At 45.0% G+C, this 19,157-nt stretch overlaps 1 protein-coding gene across 1 annotated transcript; it reads right to left on the bottom strand.

Moving 5' to 3' along the window:
* Positions 1-1,529: 1,529 nt before the first annotated feature.
* LOC124189924 (bromodomain-containing protein DDB_G0270170-like) lies at positions 1,530-18,945 on the bottom strand. The gene is made up of 5 exons (XM_046582440.1): positions 18,752-18,945; positions 17,569-18,200; positions 11,315-13,017; positions 10,091-10,319; positions 1,530-3,438 (listed from the first exon to the last, which is right to left on the bottom strand). Exons 3-5 carry the CDS (start codon positions 12,767-12,769, stop codon positions 3,197-3,199), a joined length of 1,926 nt encoding a protein of 641 aa, XP_046438396.1. The 5' UTR covers positions 12,770-13,017; positions 17,569-18,200; positions 18,752-18,945; the 3' UTR covers positions 1,530-3,196.
* Between the last annotated feature and the right edge of the window lie 212 nt (positions 18,946-19,157).

The following is a 19,157-nucleotide window of genomic DNA, read 5'->3' as shown; positions in this document are numbered from 1 at the left end:
TGGCGGGACCGCGGGAATGTCGTCACACAAAAACAGACATTCCGCCACCTGGCGGACGCAATTTTAACCACCTAGTGACAGGCGACAGATTCCTTAGCACACAGAGCTTTGATGTAGCTAAAGGAAATTGTGTGTGTGTGTTTCTAAGAAGACACAGTACACTACTTGAGACAACTCTGTGTGTTTCAATCTTCCAGGAAATGATTTATAGGAAGACGACGCCGGCGACGTCCCGGAATGGTTTGCGTGGGCGTCGTGCATCGCCGTAAGCGCCGAGCAAGTGGACGTCGCACGTGATTGGCAAAGAAAGGAGACACCAGAGCTCCGAAAATCTACAAGTTAATAAGTGAACCGAGTAAAGCGAGATATTACGTCGTCGTCCCCCCCCCTTCGCTTCCACCTCTTTGCCCCTCACTTGCGTGTTTCAATTTGATATCCCCTCCCCCCCACCCATTTCATCTCTGACATATCCTCCCATCTCCCCAAAGACCTTTCGCATTCAACTGTCATTAACGTCGCATCCCTTTGACTTGGAATTGCCTTCCTGTTCTTTTTGGCTTGGACGCCAACCCGACGCCCATCGACGCCGATGCTTTTTTCTTCTTCTCCCCTCTCTCGTGCAGCAGCCTCCACCTTTGGCGTCCGCCCGATTCTTACAAGCGCAGCTGAACTCGACTTTGTCTCAAACAACGTTCGTCGATAACTATCGGCGCAAAATTGGCAAACTCATCACGAGCTCAATAAGAGACTTTGTGTGTGTGTCTTGACATTGTTTGTGTACGTGCGTTACCTCGCTGTTGATTCTTGTGTCGTCCGCCGACTCTTATTGAAAGAGTGGCTCTTAAACTTTGGTTGGCCATCGGAGATCTTATCGTCTCTGATTGTCGGTGCCATTCAGTCGTCAACAACACTTTGAATTGGCGTATATACTTGACGCCTTTATCTTCGTCTCCAGCGTCCAGCATATTCTCCGCTGGCCGCCCTCGACTGGATGAGATTGCTCCGCGTAACATGACATATTGTCGACGGAATCGGTCACAAAGGTATACACATAAGTCAGTCCAACGAGATATATATCTACAGCTCGACTCGGATTTCTCATTTCGGTCGTGACGACTGACGACGGTAGACTTGATCTCTGCAAAACACTCTCGAGACGCGTGTGTGCCAATTCATCCGCGAACGGAAGAGGAGCAGCCCGGCTTACTGTGGGGTTATAGAGAAGAGGATATACACGGTACACTATATACTTGAGTGATGACACACAGACTGTTGTGATTGAGCATCTTGAAATGCTGTTTAATTAACCGGACAACATCATCTCCAGCATAAAAGAAGAGAGTAGTAGTAGTAGTAGTACTATATATATATATAGAATATAAGCGACAAAATGAAAATATTCCGGGGAAATATTGGCGGGAAAATCAAAATATTTTAAAATTAAAAATGGCCGTGTCAATCATTTTTGTTTTGTTTGTTTTTTTTTGATCGCCGCAACAAAATCGAGTCAAAAAGGAAGAAGAGCGGAATTCAATATCTTTGACAAATGATTTAGACTTCAAGTAAATATAAGTATACACAGTAGAATAGTCATATGTGTGAAGCGCTTGTTCGTGTCTGTTTGTTTTTCCAAACGGGATTTGATGGAACAGGAAATAAACGAAACATCGATCGGATAAGACTTTTTTTTTTCGGAGGAAAATGACAAAAACAAGCCAGACAAATCTCAACTGTCAATAACAATCGTCAAGGTGAAGAAGCGAACGATTTGTCGGTTGGTTTTCTTTTTGTTTTGTTTGCGGTTAGCCTTTTTGTCTCTTTTTGTTTTTGTGTAGCAGATACAGTCACAATAATTAAGATTATATAAGTTATACACATCACATGTGGTGTAATATATAGTATGGTATTTTTTGTTTTAAATGGAATCAAATCGAGCAGGGGAAATATCCAGTTTTTCGGAGGGGTCTACATTTGTTTTTGCTGGGGGGTTAAATTGATTTTTGTATTTTTTTGGGATTTTTTTTTCTTTTTTTGAAGTTTTAGTTTGCGAAACCGCCACATAAAGACACTATGCTTTGATATGCACTAGGTAAAATGTTCTCCTTCTTTTTCTCTCCGTCTTCTCCGTTTTTTGCCGAGAAAATGAAAATAGAAATACATCAGAGTTGATATAGTACGTAAGGGACAAGCTGATATATATATATATATATAACTGTATATGTTTTGCCATTTTTTTTTGTCTTATTTTTGAAAGAATTGAAATGTGTTGATTTTTTTTTGTTTTGTTTTCACCGCGCGCCGCTGTAAATATCGTCCGCGTCGCTCTTTTCACAGGAATTTTTTGGGGGGGTTTTCTTTTGGGCGGGAGATTCGAATTTTCCTCAATTGTTGTTGCTGTCAATGACGAGAGGGATGGGAGGGAGAGGCTATTGATATGTCAGCATATCCCTGGTTGTCGGGGGGTTCCAATTCTGGTCAACTCAAATCATTTAAAATACATTTTTTGTTTTGTTTTTCGAATAATTCACTTGGAGAGAAATCATCGACATGATAATTGATAAAGTGGGTGGGAAGACAACGAAAAAGATAACACAAATGCCATTTTTTTGTTTTTTTAACGGAGTCTTGGAATGGGCGTACGAATCAAATAATATCTGGGCGCCGTTATTTCAACGTGATATACGAGAGCGTTATAATTAAACAAGTGAATCCCATAAAAATGTTCATTTTAAACGAGTGATGCGCGGCCATATGTGTCGAATTGATTCAAAAAGGAAGGGACACGATTATTTTTCGATTTTCACAGGGCTCAAATTGTTCCCTTCTGTTTTGTTTTGTCATTTTTCTTTGGAAAAATAAATTAAATTGAAAAAAAGAAGAAAACAAAAATTAACTTGGTGTGTGAGATCAACACGTGCCAGGGAAGGGAATCAAAGTATATCTGTCGATTCAATTTGTTTTCATCAAATGGGGGGGTGGAGGAAAATCGATAATTATTTTTGTTTTGTTTCCCGAGGGGTGCTGGTTATTTGTTTGCTGTTTTTTTTGTTGTTTTTTTTCAAATTACCTTTCGTCGAAAAGTGCGTGTGCGGTTTAATTAAATTTTTTTTTTGTTTTTTTTTGGCTATTTAGATCAATTTGTAACAATTCAAATTTTGCTGAACTGCCGTAAATGACATTTGCCTTTTTTTCCCCTTTAGTCTGTCGACTCTTGTTGCTGATCGATTTGTTGGAGAGCGTCGATGATGTCTCGGATGGCGTCGGCTTTGCGACCGCTCAGTCTGCTGCTGGAGCGACTCTCATCCGTCGACGACTCTTCTTCATCTTCCGATTGTTGCTGCTGCTGCTGCTGCTCTTCCTGCAGTAACTGCTCCAATCGCGATTCAACGTCCCGATCGCTGGTCCTCCACTCGTCGTCGTCCACTTGGTCGTCTTCAACTGCCGGCACCAGAAAAAGAAAAGAAATGAAACGGAAATCGATTAGGTTATCATCCAAGTCGGAAACTATTCGTCATCCGCCGTAATAAAAGAAAAAGGCTACACATCATTTTTCCCCAAAAGAAATAAAAATCAAAAGGGAAAAGAAAGAAAGAAAGAAAAATGGGGCTATTTTGTCTGGGATAATAATAGCCTCCTCCTCCTCCCCCGCCCCGTTCATCCGGAAATGATAGAAAGTTTCATTGTCATTGACCGAATTCTCTAATGAGGACATACACATTTATAGATATATCTACGAGATATTTCTCCTCTCTGTGTGATTCTCCCCCCCCCCCTTCGGGTTATAACATTTCTCTTGTTGGCTTCCGACAGCCAACTACATATCTACGTCTGCTGCTGCCATTGTGTTCGGAAGCACAGCACACACGCTGGGCTAATGACAATCCTTTCTTCTTCTTCTTCTTCTTCTTTTGTGTTTCTTTTTTTCTTTCTCAAGAGCTGCTGCCCGCTGGCCGTTATTTCGCCATTGAAGAGCCATCGGTCGGTTTGGATCGATGACATTCGATATGGACAAGAGCAGCGATTGGCCAACTTGGAAAATTGGCCGGTTGTTGTTCTTCTTCTTTTTCTTTTCTCTCTCCACGCAATAAATCGCCACTGTCACGATGCTTATCGCGATTGCGTGATGACTGACGTCATCGCCCCTCGACCGACAGAGAAAATGTGGTGGTGGTGCTGGGCCCTTTGATGACATCATCGGGGTGTGTGCGCCAAGAGCCGCTACACGATCCGAGTGGCAAAGAAAAAAAGAACCCAAACGCTCAAAAGGCAACAGAAAAGAGAGTCCGACAAGTGTGTGTGTGTGTGTGTGTAGTTGTAATCTGCATTCGCAATCTCTCTCTCTCAGGTGTTTTCCATCGCCGTGGACTTTAAGCTTTTTATTAAAAAGAAACAAAACAAGGGACCGGGAACGGAAGACACATGGGCCGGGAGGACGCACCTTCTTTCTCGATTCTTTTCAATCTCTCTAGATATACGTACTATATATCTTTCTCTCTCTCTCTCTCTTTTATTCCTTCTGATTTTCTCTTTTTGTCTTTTATGTGTGTGTGTTGGTAATCTACCAGCCCCGACCGAGCTTATAACTTTCTGACTTTCTGACACAAGTTTCCGGTTGGACCGGGTCTGCGTGGGTGGGTCGGGTCCCGAGTATCTGCTGCTGCTGGGTGCTGCTGGATCAGCGTGTAATTCCATTCCGTTCATTTACACTGATTGAAAATGTTTGGAAAATGGCAAGTAATAAGCGTCGGTGATGAGACATTCCCGGCATTCTCATCTCTTTGGCTCTGATGGCTCCGTTTTCGAGTTGCCAAGCTGTTTTTCAAATTCGATTCCGTTGGTTACGACAACCGGACACAGACGCGGAAGAAGGAAGAGACTTCGCCCCCGCTCTTTCCTCCCCCTCACCTAATGACCATGGCTAAAAACCCCCACCGTTGGAAAATTATAAAACGCGCGCGCTGGGGGGGGAACTTGCGAGCAAGAGGAACGCCGTTTCAACTTGCGTCGAGTTATTTAGACAAAATCTCATCAGGGCTGATTGAATCCGTCCTTGTTTGGCAAGACCCACCAACCGGGAATGAATAAAAATAAAGTCGATGTAGTAGCAGTCGAAAGGTCTCTCTAATATAGATATCCAGCAGCAGCAGCCGGAGCAGCAGGAGAGACCCCGCCAAGCATTGGGTTTTTATACACAGCACTACAAGCGGAGCAATCGAATCAATCGATCTGGCTAAAGTGGTTCCAGCCGGATGAAAATCAGAACACGGTTTTCCCCTTTTGCTAGACCTTGTTTTTCTCTCTCTCTCTCACTCTTTTTCTTTTTAGATGTACTATATACATCATCATCATCTACTACATCACACTGAGCTGAGCTGCTGGCTATACGGTATTCACGCAAAGTGAGATGATTAGTACATCTATAGAGAGCTACTATATCAGATAGAAGACGTGGGCGGTGGTTATATACCTACACTCTGGAATAATAATAATGAATCTATTTTTATAGTGAGAGAGATGATGATGATGATGTTGAAAACAAGTGAAACTGATTTCGGAATTAAAAGATATATAGAGTTCCGGGAGCTTTCTCTCTGAACGCCCCCCCCCCCCCCCCCATTGCGTGTATGTTTTTGTTTGGTATTTCTGTTCTCCCGAAAAAACAAAAACACCAAATAATAACATGACCCCGCCCCGGTATCGCTTGCATTTGTGCTTCGTGGTCGGTTTGTTGTAGGCTGTGCCAGGCGGCGCTCACGCAAGAGGAATAAACAAAAGCATCTATAAACGCCAGCGTGCGTGTGTGTCTCCCAACTTGTATCATAAGGACGGCCGACGTCGGAGGAAAATATGGAAGAAATGGGAGCCGCTGCCAAGAAATCAAACGTTTGAAGGGGGGGACAAGAAGAACGCGAGTATTATATCTTTATAATAAACACGGGGGGAAGATAGATAGACGGGAAAAAAGGGTGGGTGGGAGGGAGGGATGTGAAGCATCCCGGCAACGGGAAACGGAGCGTGAACGCGTTCGGAGATTTCTCTCTTTCGTTTCTCTCCGCTTGATAAGCGTGTGGCAGTTGAGTTGGAAAGATGTACATCATCTGATATGGATCTATCAGCTATATGTGAAGAGACCTTCCCGGGCTAGCCAAACGGACCGTGACAGCAATCCCGCCGACCGAAAATCGTCAGACTAGTCCTCCCATCACTCGGCGCTGCTGAATGAAATGGACAGAAAAATGAAAATAAAAATAAACGTGACGGGGAAAAAAACGGGTATGTACAGGGTCCGGGGGCGGCGGCTCTGATCAATCGGTGGCCGTGTACTGTACATACACGGCCAAAGGCAAAATGATTCAAATCGTCTCAATTTCCCCCCTTCACCCGCGATGAATAAACTCGGGAAATGTGAAATCTGTTTTTTTAAAGGGAAGAGGGAGGAGGATATGTGATTGGATTTCACGCGATTTTGCACCGGTTCAAATAGGGAAGAAAAAAAAGAAACTGGCGCAAGTTTAAATGTCTGCCCAGTTCTTTCAACTTAGACGCTTTGGGGATTGCCATGGAAATGGCGTCTATTAGTAAGGACTCTCGGTCGTTTATTTGACTTGGCCGTCTCCGGAGCAGCGTGTTTACATGTTCCACGTCTAGAGCGGGACCAGAGAGAGAGAGAAATCGGGAAGTCAGGCGGGAGAGAGAGAGAGAGAGAGAGAATCAACAGAAAAACAAAGTCAAATAAATAAAATGGGGGAAAAAGTGGCCAGTCAACCAGCAGTGGGTCGAGGAGACTTGAAACGAAATGGCAGGAGGATCTGATTCTTCTTCTTCTTCTATTGAAACCAAGAAAATAAAATAAAATGAAAAAGGTCGAGGCGAAAGGCGAAGGGAAATCTGCATAGATCCCGGCGGCATCAGGGTCGAATGCAAACAAACCGTCGGTCGGAAGTGACGTCATCTGCCAGCCCCCCTCTCTTTTCATACACACAACCAAAAAACAACAACAGCCCTAAAAAGAAAGAAAGAAGAAGAAGTGTGTCGGCTGCTCACGAGAACCGCTTATCTTTCTTTTGGCCGCCATCCAAAAAAAAGTCCGTCCCGTCCCGGCCACCCCTCCCTTCCATTCACGCTGGCGGTAAACGCCTAGATCGCCATTCATTCATTCTTTTTTTCCCATTCATTCGACATTTTTTTTTTCTTTTCTTTTCTTGTCGAGCGGCGGCCGTTTGGGGTCGGAAATTTCATTCATCGGAAATCGCCGACGTTATAGTCCGTGTGTGTGGCCTTCCCCCCTAAAATCTTTTGCAAAGTCAGGAGCTGAATTCCGCATACGTACAAAGATTTCCTTCTTTTATATAATATCAGATTGTTCCGTCGGTCCGTCGAGAGAATATCGACAATGGAATGAAAATCGCAGTATTGAATGGGGTGGAAAAAAGTTTTGAGAGAGAGAGAAATGGCGATGTGTATAAAAGGGTTGGTCGACGCCATGGCATAGAGAAAGAGAGAAGAGATCTAGGTGAGGTCAACCGAAATGAGCACACAACGCGCCAGGATCATTGAAGTATAGATAGATATATGTATAAAATGTGTGTGTGTGTGTAAGATGTCGAAGGAGAAATAATAATAATAATAAAAAAAAGGAGAGAGAGATAGATAGAAAAGAGATGACGTCACGGTGTGGGCCAGCTGCGCAACAAACTGCAAGGTCCGGCCATTTCACCACCTGATGGGCTCGATCGGAATCATTCCGCATTCGACTTGGATATACACGAAAGAGAGTTGCTCAAACCGACGGGAAAATCCGAAATGAAATCGAAAAGAGATAAAATAAACAAAACGAAAACAACAACAAGACGGACCCGGACGGCCAATATAACCGAACGCTGGCCCAACCTTTTTTTTTCTTCTTTTCTGCGCATCGGATCATTTCAATTCGAAAAAAAAAAAAAGTTTCTAAAAAGTAAATTTTCAAAATTCCCGAGCTCAACTTTTGGAGGATTTTCCATCAGAAAACAAAGGACGAACTCGTTGGGTACGTTGAAAAAGAGCTCGCCATTCACGTCGTCTGTCGGGAGAATCTAATCCGAGTCTAAATGTTTCAGTCGAGTTTTTCTAACTTTTTGATTAATTTTAATCATCCCGTTCCTTTTACGTTTGTTGCTTTTTCTGAGAAGAAAATAAGGAGTCTGACAAAAAGTCGTGATTGGATTCTCAAGATCTCTTTCATTTTCATTTCCCTCCGCTTCTCTCTCCATGGCCATCCCGTTGTGATGGAGGGGGGAAAAAGATGCCGAGTAATAGGGTCGGCGATGACGTCGTCTAGGACAACAAATCTGATTGAGAGGAGGGGGCCCAGAAAATGGTCGTCGATGTATCATGGGCCGTCTCGTTACGCTCCGTCCCTTTTTCCTTCCTTCCTCCGCCGTATCGAACCGAAAATAATCAGCAAAATGATGACGACCATCAGCTGTGTCCTTGTCCGTTTCACAACAAAAGTCGAACCAGAATCCTTGACCGCCTTATGTGAACCACCACCCGAGAGATAACCATCAAAATGTGAACAACAACAACCTCCAAATTATTGCTGATGTGGCCCAGGTGTTCTGTGTGTTCCGTGAATGGACTAGCGTTGCAAATTTACTTTGAAAAAACAAAACAAAAACTAAATGAAACTGAATCTAAATTCAAAGATTTGGTTTTTAGAAAAACGTAATGCCATGAAATGAAAATTGGAGTTTTTTTTTTCCTTAGACAAGATAATAAACTAGATACTATTGGTTTATTAACCAGTTTTATCTTGTCTTTAAACTAAATCAAAAACTTGATAGATCAATTCCTAGTCTTCAAAGTTCCAAGTGTTTAAGTTGCTTCACCAACGATAACCATCAGCAAGTGACTTGTTCACATGGACAAGAAAACTTCCTTAAATGCCTGAAATGATACTTTTATCATTTTCTTTCAAGTTTACTTCTAATTCGACCATGGTGGCCTCAGCCTGGCCTCTGACAAGAAAACAAACTACTTGTGTGTCTGCTAGCTTTTCACACTATCAAATAATTCACACTCGGGTCTATAAATTTAAGACAAACATACCTGCCAAAAATAGTAGAATGTTGGTTAAGTGCACAAACTATTTCCTCGTAGGTTTTATCGATGTTTTCTACTGGTATTTTCTTACACTCTCTTTTACGAAACACGTTTCATGTGTCGTTGGCTAAATTGTAGTCTGCAATTTGGAATTGTTTTGTGGGTTGGCATTTGCCAGATTGCGAAAATGACTCACGCTAATTTTGTGATTTTTTTAATTATCGACTTTTTGATTGCATTTGTCTTTTAAAAAAATATTCAATCAAATGATTGGGTAAAAAAAATTAAAATGAGATAATGTCAAACTCGATAAATCAAATCAAACCAAATAGAACTATATAGATATTGGCAAAACTAGATTTGCAACGCTAGTATGCGGAGGAGGTGCGTGATAAAGAGCGAGCCCACCGTGTTTCTGAGGGGGGCCACACCTTGATTGCCTAACTTTCCGCTCCATCCCTTCACAGATATTATTACATGTATTACGCTCGTCGCTACGGGTGTACGCACTCTCTTTCTCTCCATACTCCTATAGATTGAATGTGGGAGATGATCGGGACTGACGCACTATACTCCGCCATACATACGTCTGCAGCCGGATATTATATGCCCACACCCTTTTTTTTGTCTTTCTTTCTTTCTTTCACCGGAAACGTCTACTTATATTATCGGTTTTTGTCTTCATTCTTTCGATGGGGATTCTATTTAAAGGGAAAATAGGTGCGCCGGCTATAATCCCCATCTTTTTCACTTTCTTTTCATTTTTTGAATGAACCGCTCATTCATTTTCTTTCGACTAATACCAAGGAGGGGAGGAGGCTGGGCGCCCTCCCGTACATACGCAATACACTAATGTTGTCGTGACTGCCTTGGCGCTCAAAATTTGAATAGCCCGCCGAGAAACATACATACAATAAATGAGCTACTGCTGCTGCTGCTGCGCCCATCATCCTCCTTCTCATCATCACCGACCAAAAAATGTTGTTGTGTGTGTGAATGGACTTACGGCGACGGCGACGCAATGAAGTTGATGATTTGCGCTTCTGATGCTGATTCCTCTGCTGCCGCTTTTGCTTCTGCTGGCCGTTCCGGTTGGACATTGGCACGCAACGGCCGCGCTGGCACCGCTGCTGCACTCCCAACGCCAAAGAAGCGCACCGGCAATCGGAATTGACGCGGCAGAATGGATCCGACTCTTCTCCAAAGTCGCTACAATCGTCCTCTTCTTCTTCATCCTGTCCATATCAACATCACAATTAAATCTAAATACATGTTTCACTTGTAGTCTATATACAGTGGAACAACGATTTAGCCTATAGAGTCGACATTATATGCCCAGCAATCCAGCATATGTAGTCGATCAATAGCCGGGCTCTCCACCAATGTATATCCGTTATACATGTCCATTTAATATCTTTTTCTTTATTTTTAGTTTTACTTTGATATGATCCGGGGCCGGTCAAAGCCGATTACAACCGACGGAGATCTTATTTGCGACTCTTCATCCGGACTTTGGTTTCTTGTGCACAGGATTCTTTTTTGATTCTTTTTATTATTATTATGATCATTATTTGGGCCAGCAAATGGACGAAAGGAACGAAAATCTAACGTCAACAAGAGATGATTCGATTTTTTTCCCAGCATTAGCCGGAAGACCTTATAGCATTGCCCAGCAGTCTGTCTATTGGAAGCAGCTGCTGTGTAGTACAAAATAAAACCTTGACTGCGTCTACGCCGGAGTGCAGCGGATGTTTCTCTCTATTCTCGTCTGTGTGTTGTAGATATTCCTGCTGTGCCCATCAGTTTGCCTTTTGCTTATTTGTTTGTTACGTAGGTATATAGAGACAGAAAAAGCAATCCCTCTTCTTCCTCCTCATATGTGCAATAGGATCTGTAGCTAGAGAGATGTGCACAGCTTTCAATCTCGTTAGATTCGTATGCGGTATGGACCAGTTCAGCCGGAATCCTGTATCTACTTTTTGACAGGCTTATATCATGCCCATCGCGTGCGGGCCGCCAAGATGCTGCCAGCAGATCCTTGACGCACATGCCAGCAGGTTCCATCTTATTCTCTATAACAAGGCGCCCTACAAATCTATACATACAAGACCCCCCTCCTAAGTTACATTATTTGCATATCCAATCAAATCAGTTGCGCCATCACTACAAATGGCCACCCAAAATTGCCCATTATTCGATTAGAATGATTAAAAGCACCGGATGGACTTACCGCTAGTGCCGACGACCTCCTGCTCGGCTTGGCGGAAGAGTAGAAGGGATTAGCGTTGGTTCGACCTCCTCCGGCGACGTAACCCCGGACGACGCCCACGTCGTCGTCGTTGGATGAATCCGGTGATCCGCCGGAAGAAGAAGAAGAAGACCATCGGTTGTTGTTGGCCGCCCTTTGGCTGGAACCGACCAAGCGGCTGGAACCGATTTTTGGTCGCGGCGGATCTCTCAGCTGGAAGGGCCGGCGTGACGCCATGACGGCGGCCGACGACGCCGCGGCCGCCGCCGTCGGATCCGACGCCAACAGGTCGGACATTTGCTGCCGGTTGATGTTGTGGTTGCGATGGTGCGATTTGCCAAACGACGACAGACGGTTGTAGTTGTTGTTGTTGTTGCCCGCTGGCCGTCGGTTGTTGCTGGACGCCGAGGAGCTGTGCTGCTGCTGGTACGCCGACAAACTGCTGGACGGACTCTCGTACGGAGCGTCGCCCTGCATGGCGAACAAGGAATATTTACTCCCGCCGACGCCGCTGCTGCTGTGATCCGACGGCGACGTCACCACCCGACCGACGTCGGCGTCGCTCCAATCGGAGGAACGGCCACCCGACGACGACGACGACAAACGCCCTTCGCGGTTCTCTTCGCGGACAATGTCGCGCAATTGCTGGAAACTGCCCTTGACTCCGCTGGGCAATTGGCCGCCACCGCCCTGCTCCTCGCGGACCAGTTCCCTCAGGTGCTGGAGACTTCCCTTGGTCGGCGACTTGGGGAACGGCGACCGATCCTCCTCGCCGTACAGGACGACGCCGGATCGAGTGCCGGAATTCTGGCCGTCTGAGGATGCCGAGCCGCCGCCGTCGGCCGACTCGGTCCGGCTCAATTTGCGCAAAACGTCAAAGGGTCTCGGCGGTCGGTCGACGACTTCCTGGCCGTCCAGCGACGACGGCGACGAGTGGAGCCGGCCGTAAACGACTGGCCGTCTCTCCTGTCGAGGACGGAGGGTCGGCTCGGCTCCGGAAAAGCCCAGCTGCTGTTGCTGGCGCTGGCGGCCGTAGTGGAGGGCGGCGGCCCGGGCGAACGGGTCGGCGTATTGGGGAATTTCGTTGGTCGCCTCGGCGGCCCTTGAGTGTCGCTTCGATTGGCGCCACATTTCCCGCAGTTGCTCACAGCTGGGCTCCTTGCCACCGTCCATTGACGACGAGGCCCACGGCCCGGCGTCCGGCACGTATTCGCCGCTGCCTCCTATGCTGGACGAGCCGGCCGTTCCAGCCCCTCCGACGCCTTTGCTGTTGATCCCCGACGCCGATGAGCTGCGCTGCTCTTTGAGGCGCTGCTGTTTCTTGAGCGCCGCTCTCAAGGCCTTGAGCTCACGCGGACTGGCGTTGCTGGGCGACGCCGGTGACGTCGTCGACAGCAAGACCAGCCCGATCAAGAGCATCCATCCTGACCACTGCATTTTTATTTTATGTTTTATTTGTTGATTTTGATTGGATTTTTCTTGTTTTGTTTCGTTTGAAAAGTTGGAAAACTTTTTCGGATCGGCGTGTCTGCGTGTCTGCGCTGCCCCAGCTGCTGATGGATGACGTAAATCGGTCGCTCAGGTATTAATCACCGAGGCGTCGATTAATCTTCGGCTGTGGCTCTCGTCTCTCTCTCCCCACCCGGTCCGTTTCTCCTTCTCCACACCACCCCGTCCTCCTCCTGCTATAAATCGTTACATCAAATCGAGTCATTATTAACATGATTGGACTTCCGCTTCTTCTTTCCTTCACATTTCCTTAACATTTTAACTCAATAAACAACAGCAGACGAAATTGAAAAATAGAAAACAACATCGTCCAGCCTCTTGTATTGTTATTGAGATGAAGCCAGCGTCGGATTTCACTTGTTTTCCATATTACGTGAGCACAGCACGAAACCCCCGCCGAAAAAAAAAGGGAAATGAGATGCGAAATTGAATATTGGCGCCAATGACGCACCCACCCGCTCACCCGCTCATTCACGTTCTATAATATGTACATTAATGAGCCACGAATTCGACGGAAACTCTGCTGTGCAGCACCTCGTTTCGATTTGATTATCCCTGTGAGAGAGAGATATCAATTTGATTAGATTTCAGCTGATGTGCTGTATGCCCGTCGTGCACAAAGAGAGAGAGCAGCTCTGTAACGCGACTGCAGAACATACAACGTAGAATATGTACGGCACCGGCGGGATTTTGTTTTGTATTTCCCGCCTCTTTTGTCGTCCCATATTATTCCCGGGAAATTTCAAAAAAAGAAAAAGAAAAAGGGAAATTGCGTGACGATAAAAGCGCGCGGACAATGAACGACGTTTGAATGGCTGCCCGATTCCATAAGTGTCACTATATCCCTATAATACAGCGGGCGAGTGGCGGCCACAATGTCAAAACTCAAATATAGCCCACAGCTCACAAGAGAAAAAAGGTGGTTGGGTTGATTCATGGAATCTAATCACCAAAGTTATTCACCAATGAATAGGAGCTTGTTAACGCACCGCCTCCCCAAAAAAGATAGAGACTGGACATCACGAAATTCCGCGCGTTGGAAATTTGTCGAACGGGAGAATTTCGCGAGAGCCTTTTTAGCTTATAGGTTGGGGGCCTAGTATTCTCCGCTGCTGTCGTGTGCTCGGCTGTTTTGTATCTCCCGCGCGCGTCTATTTATCCCGACAAGTGCCGAGCGCGCTTCGTGTGCAACAACAACAATCAACTTGTCATAAGATTTGGCGCTGTGGCGCAAAAGCTATGACACAAAGGGGCTAATATCCAACAGCTGCGCCTATAACCGCCGCTGCTAGCTGCTACGATTTCTTCATTGATGTTGCTGATGGCCTTGTTTGCTGGACTATCAGCCCGTTTCTATTGTCCCTCTTGTGATTTCCCTGCCAAAAGAGTAAAGGGTTGGTGGGTGGAAGGGGATGATAGCAATAGCTGTTGAGTGTGAATAATGACCGAGGGCCGTTTGACATCTCTTATACAACAAGGAGAGCCGACGACAAGTTAATTGCAGTATTATTACGACCGACGACAATGACGATGGGGGTTGCTCGCGTCAGATTTTCAAAGCCCAGCACCCAGCGAGCGGGCATATCTCAGCTGCTATTACCGCCGCCCACGCGCTTATATGTATCCAGGAGCCTCCTTGCGGCTCCTTCATCTTTGAAAGTAGCCTTCAGGGTTGGGTTGGGGGGCGGCGGTAGTTGTGTATATCTATCTAGGCATTATATATAGGCCATTATAATAATCATCCATCGGGATTTTCAAAGGCCTTTCGGCTGTTATAACAAGAAGAAGAAAAAGAAGAAGAAGAAGACAAACTGATGGCCAAATGTGATGTCGCCGTGACGACGACCGTGTTGTGACAATAGCCGAAGCGGCGTGGGTTGACCCGGCCATCAGCCAAGAAGCCGCTAATACATTACGTCTACATGGCAGCACATAGCGATTTAGTAGGATATATTACTAGAGAATTTGTATGTGTCTTTCTGAATTTTAAATTCGGTTCGGTGTGTGTGTGGGGGGGTTAGGAAGAGGAGAGGCGCAAAAAGCCCCCAAAACCCCACCCCCCAGCAGCAGCACTCGCCAGTTTACGTCAATAAATGACGCGGTGACGATGACGTTTCAACGGATAAATACTCGCGTACGTGCGTCTGTGTTGCATTTGAACTCGTGTGTCTGTGCATGTGTGTGGTGGTCTCTTATTTAAATCAAGCCGAGCGAAATGCTCACACGGCCAAAAAGAACACACAGGAGCTTAGACTACTACAACTATTTAGAATAAATAAAATATTTAAATAAAGGAGGGAATAAGAAGAAGCGAAGATCTAAAAGGCTCCTAGGCTGCTGGTTGTATGTAGAGAGATATGACAACCATGACGTCACGACTATAACCCGTTCAAACTACTACATTGAATCGCATTTATAATTCTTGGATGTATTTTTCATTTCATCATTAAAAAAAAGGGATTAAATTTTATTTATTTTTTAATTCACGTCAGACTCGACATCACAAGGTTCTGTTGTTATAGTTTTGATTTATTCTTTTCCCGCTATATATTATACTGGCTATAAACGAAATACGAAAGACACACACACACATTCAATATGCCGGGCCATCAGCCAGCCAGCAGCACGGCGTCCTTAATTACTTCGGAGACCAATCACCTGAAAATCTAAAGATTTCACCTTTTCCGACCTATAAATTCGGATCAATGTAATAATGTCTGTCCACTTGCAGTAATGGTGGCTCTCTCCTCCTGCTGGACGCTGCCGGGATTATTATACAAGAGACTGGTGCACAACACATGTCCAGGACTACTACAGTATATATCGGCCTCTCTCTCTCTACAGATGGACGTCAGGTTGTCCAGTTTATGTATCAGGACGAACGGCCATGTGTGCTGTCCAATCAGTCGGATTGCTGCTGCTGGATTCAACCCAGGGATCTAACCTTTTATATAGGCCGTCGGCTGATTCTCTCCAATACTTTTTTATTTCGAAAAATAAGAGGAAAACTTATTGAAAAAGGAGCGGCCGGGAGGGAATCAATAAAATGAGAATAAAGGGGGAACAGCTAGCAGTTCAGGAGCAGCACGTCAAAGTGTCTAGTCCCGATGCTGTTCTGGCGTTTGTTTAGCGCCGATTGGCTAATCGTGGGGACGAGGCACCTGATGCCGCCGATCCCGCACACATCACCCACAGCACACAGCAGCACTAACGCCAGGCTGTATGGGTTTTTCGAGATGTAATACAATCCCTTTAGGGTCGAAAAAACACGGAGGAGAAGAGTTATATATTGACAAAGTTTTTGATCCGGCATTTCCATTCCGCTCACGATCTTCTTCTTCTTCTGCCTCTTCTCTCCCTTCACACGTCTATCCTACACATATACAGCTAGCGCGTGTGTGTTTAACGCATTTGCCGAATGGGCGGAATCGACTTGTCTCATCTCTCCCCCGCGCGCCTGCCGCAGCACACGTCGCGTTTTAAATTCCCTTTTGACATTCAATCACGACGCCCAAACTTGACAATAGAAATAACATTTCCTCTTTTCATTTTTGATTCCATTTTGATTGCGGTTTTATTTATTTATTTATTTTTTTTTTCGATCTTATTTTAAATTGAATGAAATCAACAGTCGGGGTTTAAGAATTAAGTTGAAAATCATTTAAATCCGCTGCTGGTGGGCGGAATAATTATATCAGAAAACTTTTGACTTTTCCGTGTCGCTGGCCATCGCTTGATGACGACACTACAAAATCAAAACAACAAGGAGAAGACCTACCAATTCCGCCTGTATATATAAGGAGATTTATACGTAGTATAGCTACGTAGATATTGGCTATATATACCTTTATCTATTGCAAAAGTGGCGATTTCCCTCGGAGAGAAAAAGAAAAAGCCGACGCTCATCGACGTCAATATACGTCGGCTGACCCTTACCAACTTCCCCCTCGTGCTTCTCTACTACATCATCATCGGCCTATCTCTCTCTCCTTCCTTCCTTAATATCTTTATACATACTGTATCGAAATAAAGGAGGAAAAAAGCTATACACATGTATCCTATATATCGTCATATAGGAGCTATAGGAATTAGCCTATAATAAGAGCCATGGTATAGAGAGAGATATATCAAATGCTCCTGCTTTTCCGTGACTATGGCTGCTCCCTTCATCAATAGCAACACACGCAAAGTGAACGGTCCCCTTCTTTTTTGTGTACACCAAATCTCTATAGCGTGTAGCACGAAGATTTGGTTAGTCCGCCATCATCCGAATAAATAGCAAAAGTAGAAACAGAGAAGAAAACATTAAATGAATCAGAATTTTTTCTTCGGACATGATCACATTTATATCATATCATAGAAGATGAAACCATCTCGCCGGTCTTATAAAATATAGGAGATATCATTGGCAGCTCAGCTTTCAGCTCTCTCTCTCTCTCTCTCCTGACTGACTGACTGATGACCGAGGCCCATTGATCAAAGTCAAAGAGAACTCGGTATAGCTACATGTACATCAATATAAACACACACACAAAAGCACCATGACGACGCGTGACCAAAGAGCCGCCCAAAGAGCCCAAAGAAATCAACGTCAAGATATCAAGTGTCTGCTATAGACTGATGTCGTCCTCTTCTTCTTCTCTAATAGCATCCTCTACACATATTATTACTACGTAGGCTATATAAATCAAATATAATCGGATAATAATATCCCCAATCAAACTTACCCCTTTTTTATTCCCGGCCGCGCGGCGATGGAAGTGATTGATGTCCGGATCTGTTTTTCTTGATAAAATTTTTCGATTGGGCAGATGTCAGACAAAAGATTTTCAGGGCAACACTTGTCGAAAACAACGGCTATAGCTACTACGAATCAAGATTGTTTTTGATTTTTCTTTGATTTTTCACACGGCGAAAAAAGGAAAGAAAATTCGTTGGCGAGTCTCTGCGATGGGGATGTCTGATGCAAATTTTTGGGGCGCATGCACTTTTGCTTTTTATATAGTCCTCGATTATGTGCCGCCGACGTACTTGACTGGGACTCGACTGCGATCCTTTGGTGCTGAGACGGCCGAAGCGTTTGCTGTCCCGATCGAATCACTAGGACCGTAACACGAAAGCATCGACACACATTCAATTTGTGTTGGTTGGTTGGTTGGTCGGATGGCTGATCTTTTTCTTCCCTTTAAAAGCTTCTTCTTCTTCTTCTTCAAAGTTTTGATGTTTTGTTCGTTCGGCCCCGAATTGTTGCAGTTTGAAATTGCGTTCAGGTTTTGATTTGATTTTCTCCTTTTTCCCGCCCAGCGTTTTTCTTTTTCTTTTCTTTTAAATCCTCTGGCTGCCGGCCGCTCCACACCAACTGCGATACATACAGTGGGAAAATCAATTAATGACACTGAATCGACTGCAGTCTACACACACAATTCAACACAAATAGCGCCAGCAGAGAAGCCGATGGCGTAGCTTTTCATTTGAATTTCCCGCCCTAAATTGAATCGAATTCCGCCCGTCAATTTCGACTTTGTCAACCCAATGAATTCAAACTCGAACCAATTGGAAGTGTGTGTGTGTATTATTGCTCCAGCCGAAAAAATTCAGTTTCTTTGCTGAATCGTCAGAACGAGGAGCGCAGCGCGTTGACCGCCGAAAATGTTTCAAATCTGGCGGCCCGCTAGCCGTTCCGATGCGGCCCATTTCCCTCTCCATTCCCAGCAATACCGGGAGGGAGAAAAATAAAATACAAAATGTGAAATCCCCCCCGTGAATAGACACACACGATTATAAATGGTCCCCAATTCAAAAACTCAAAGAGAATAAATGCAAGACAAAACCCTAAACAGCCATCAGAAATTAGTGGCAAGAAGAAATGAAGTTAAAAAGAAGAAGAAGAAGAAATACGGAGGAGCGTACGGAGGAAGGAAGCTGCGGCAGGCGTTTACGGCGAGTGACTGTCGAGCGAGAGGGTCGTGTAGTGCCGTGACTACTTGCCAGTTGCCAGTCTGCCCATCCAGCACAGCCAGTCGAGGCCGGGCCTCTATTTCTCTCTCTCTCTCGTCCACTGGAGGGCTCCTCCTCTTCTTCTTCTTCTTCTTCTTCTTCTTCTACGTCTGAAGCGAAAGGATGGATATGTACAAACAGACGACACAGCAGTAGATACGAATAGCCAAGGAAAGTCTTTCTATAAGAAGACGGTGATGAAACTCGAACGAAGAAAGAAGAATCAAGAGAGAGAAAAAGGGACCGTCAGAGACTCCGCCCCCTGATGCTCCGCGGCCCAGGACGCCCACGCAACTGCACATCTCCCCCCCACCACCAC

Source organism: Daphnia pulex, chromosome 3 (assembly GCF_021134715.1).
Source record: "Daphnia pulex isolate KAP4 chromosome 3, ASM2113471v1".
NCBI classification, from domain to species: domain Eukaryota; kingdom Metazoa; phylum Arthropoda; class Branchiopoda; order Diplostraca; family Daphniidae; genus Daphnia; species Daphnia pulex.
Note: the sequence above shows the minus strand (reverse complement) of the source record. Positions and strands in the feature narration are given on the sequence as shown.

Coding starts and splice junctions, on each gene's coding strand:
- LOC124189924 (XM_046582440.1), bottom strand. CDS start 12,769: ATGCAGTGGTCAGGATGGATGCTCTTGATCGGGCTGGTCTTGCTGTCG. Junction 10,320..11,314: donor GGAGGTCGTCGGCACTAGCG/GTAAGTCCATCC, acceptor TGATATGGACAG/GATGAAGAAGAAGAGGACGA. Junction 3,439..10,090: donor TTCATTGCGTCGCCGTCGCC/GTAAGTCCATTC, acceptor TGGTGCCGGCAG/TTGAAGACGACCAAGTGGAC.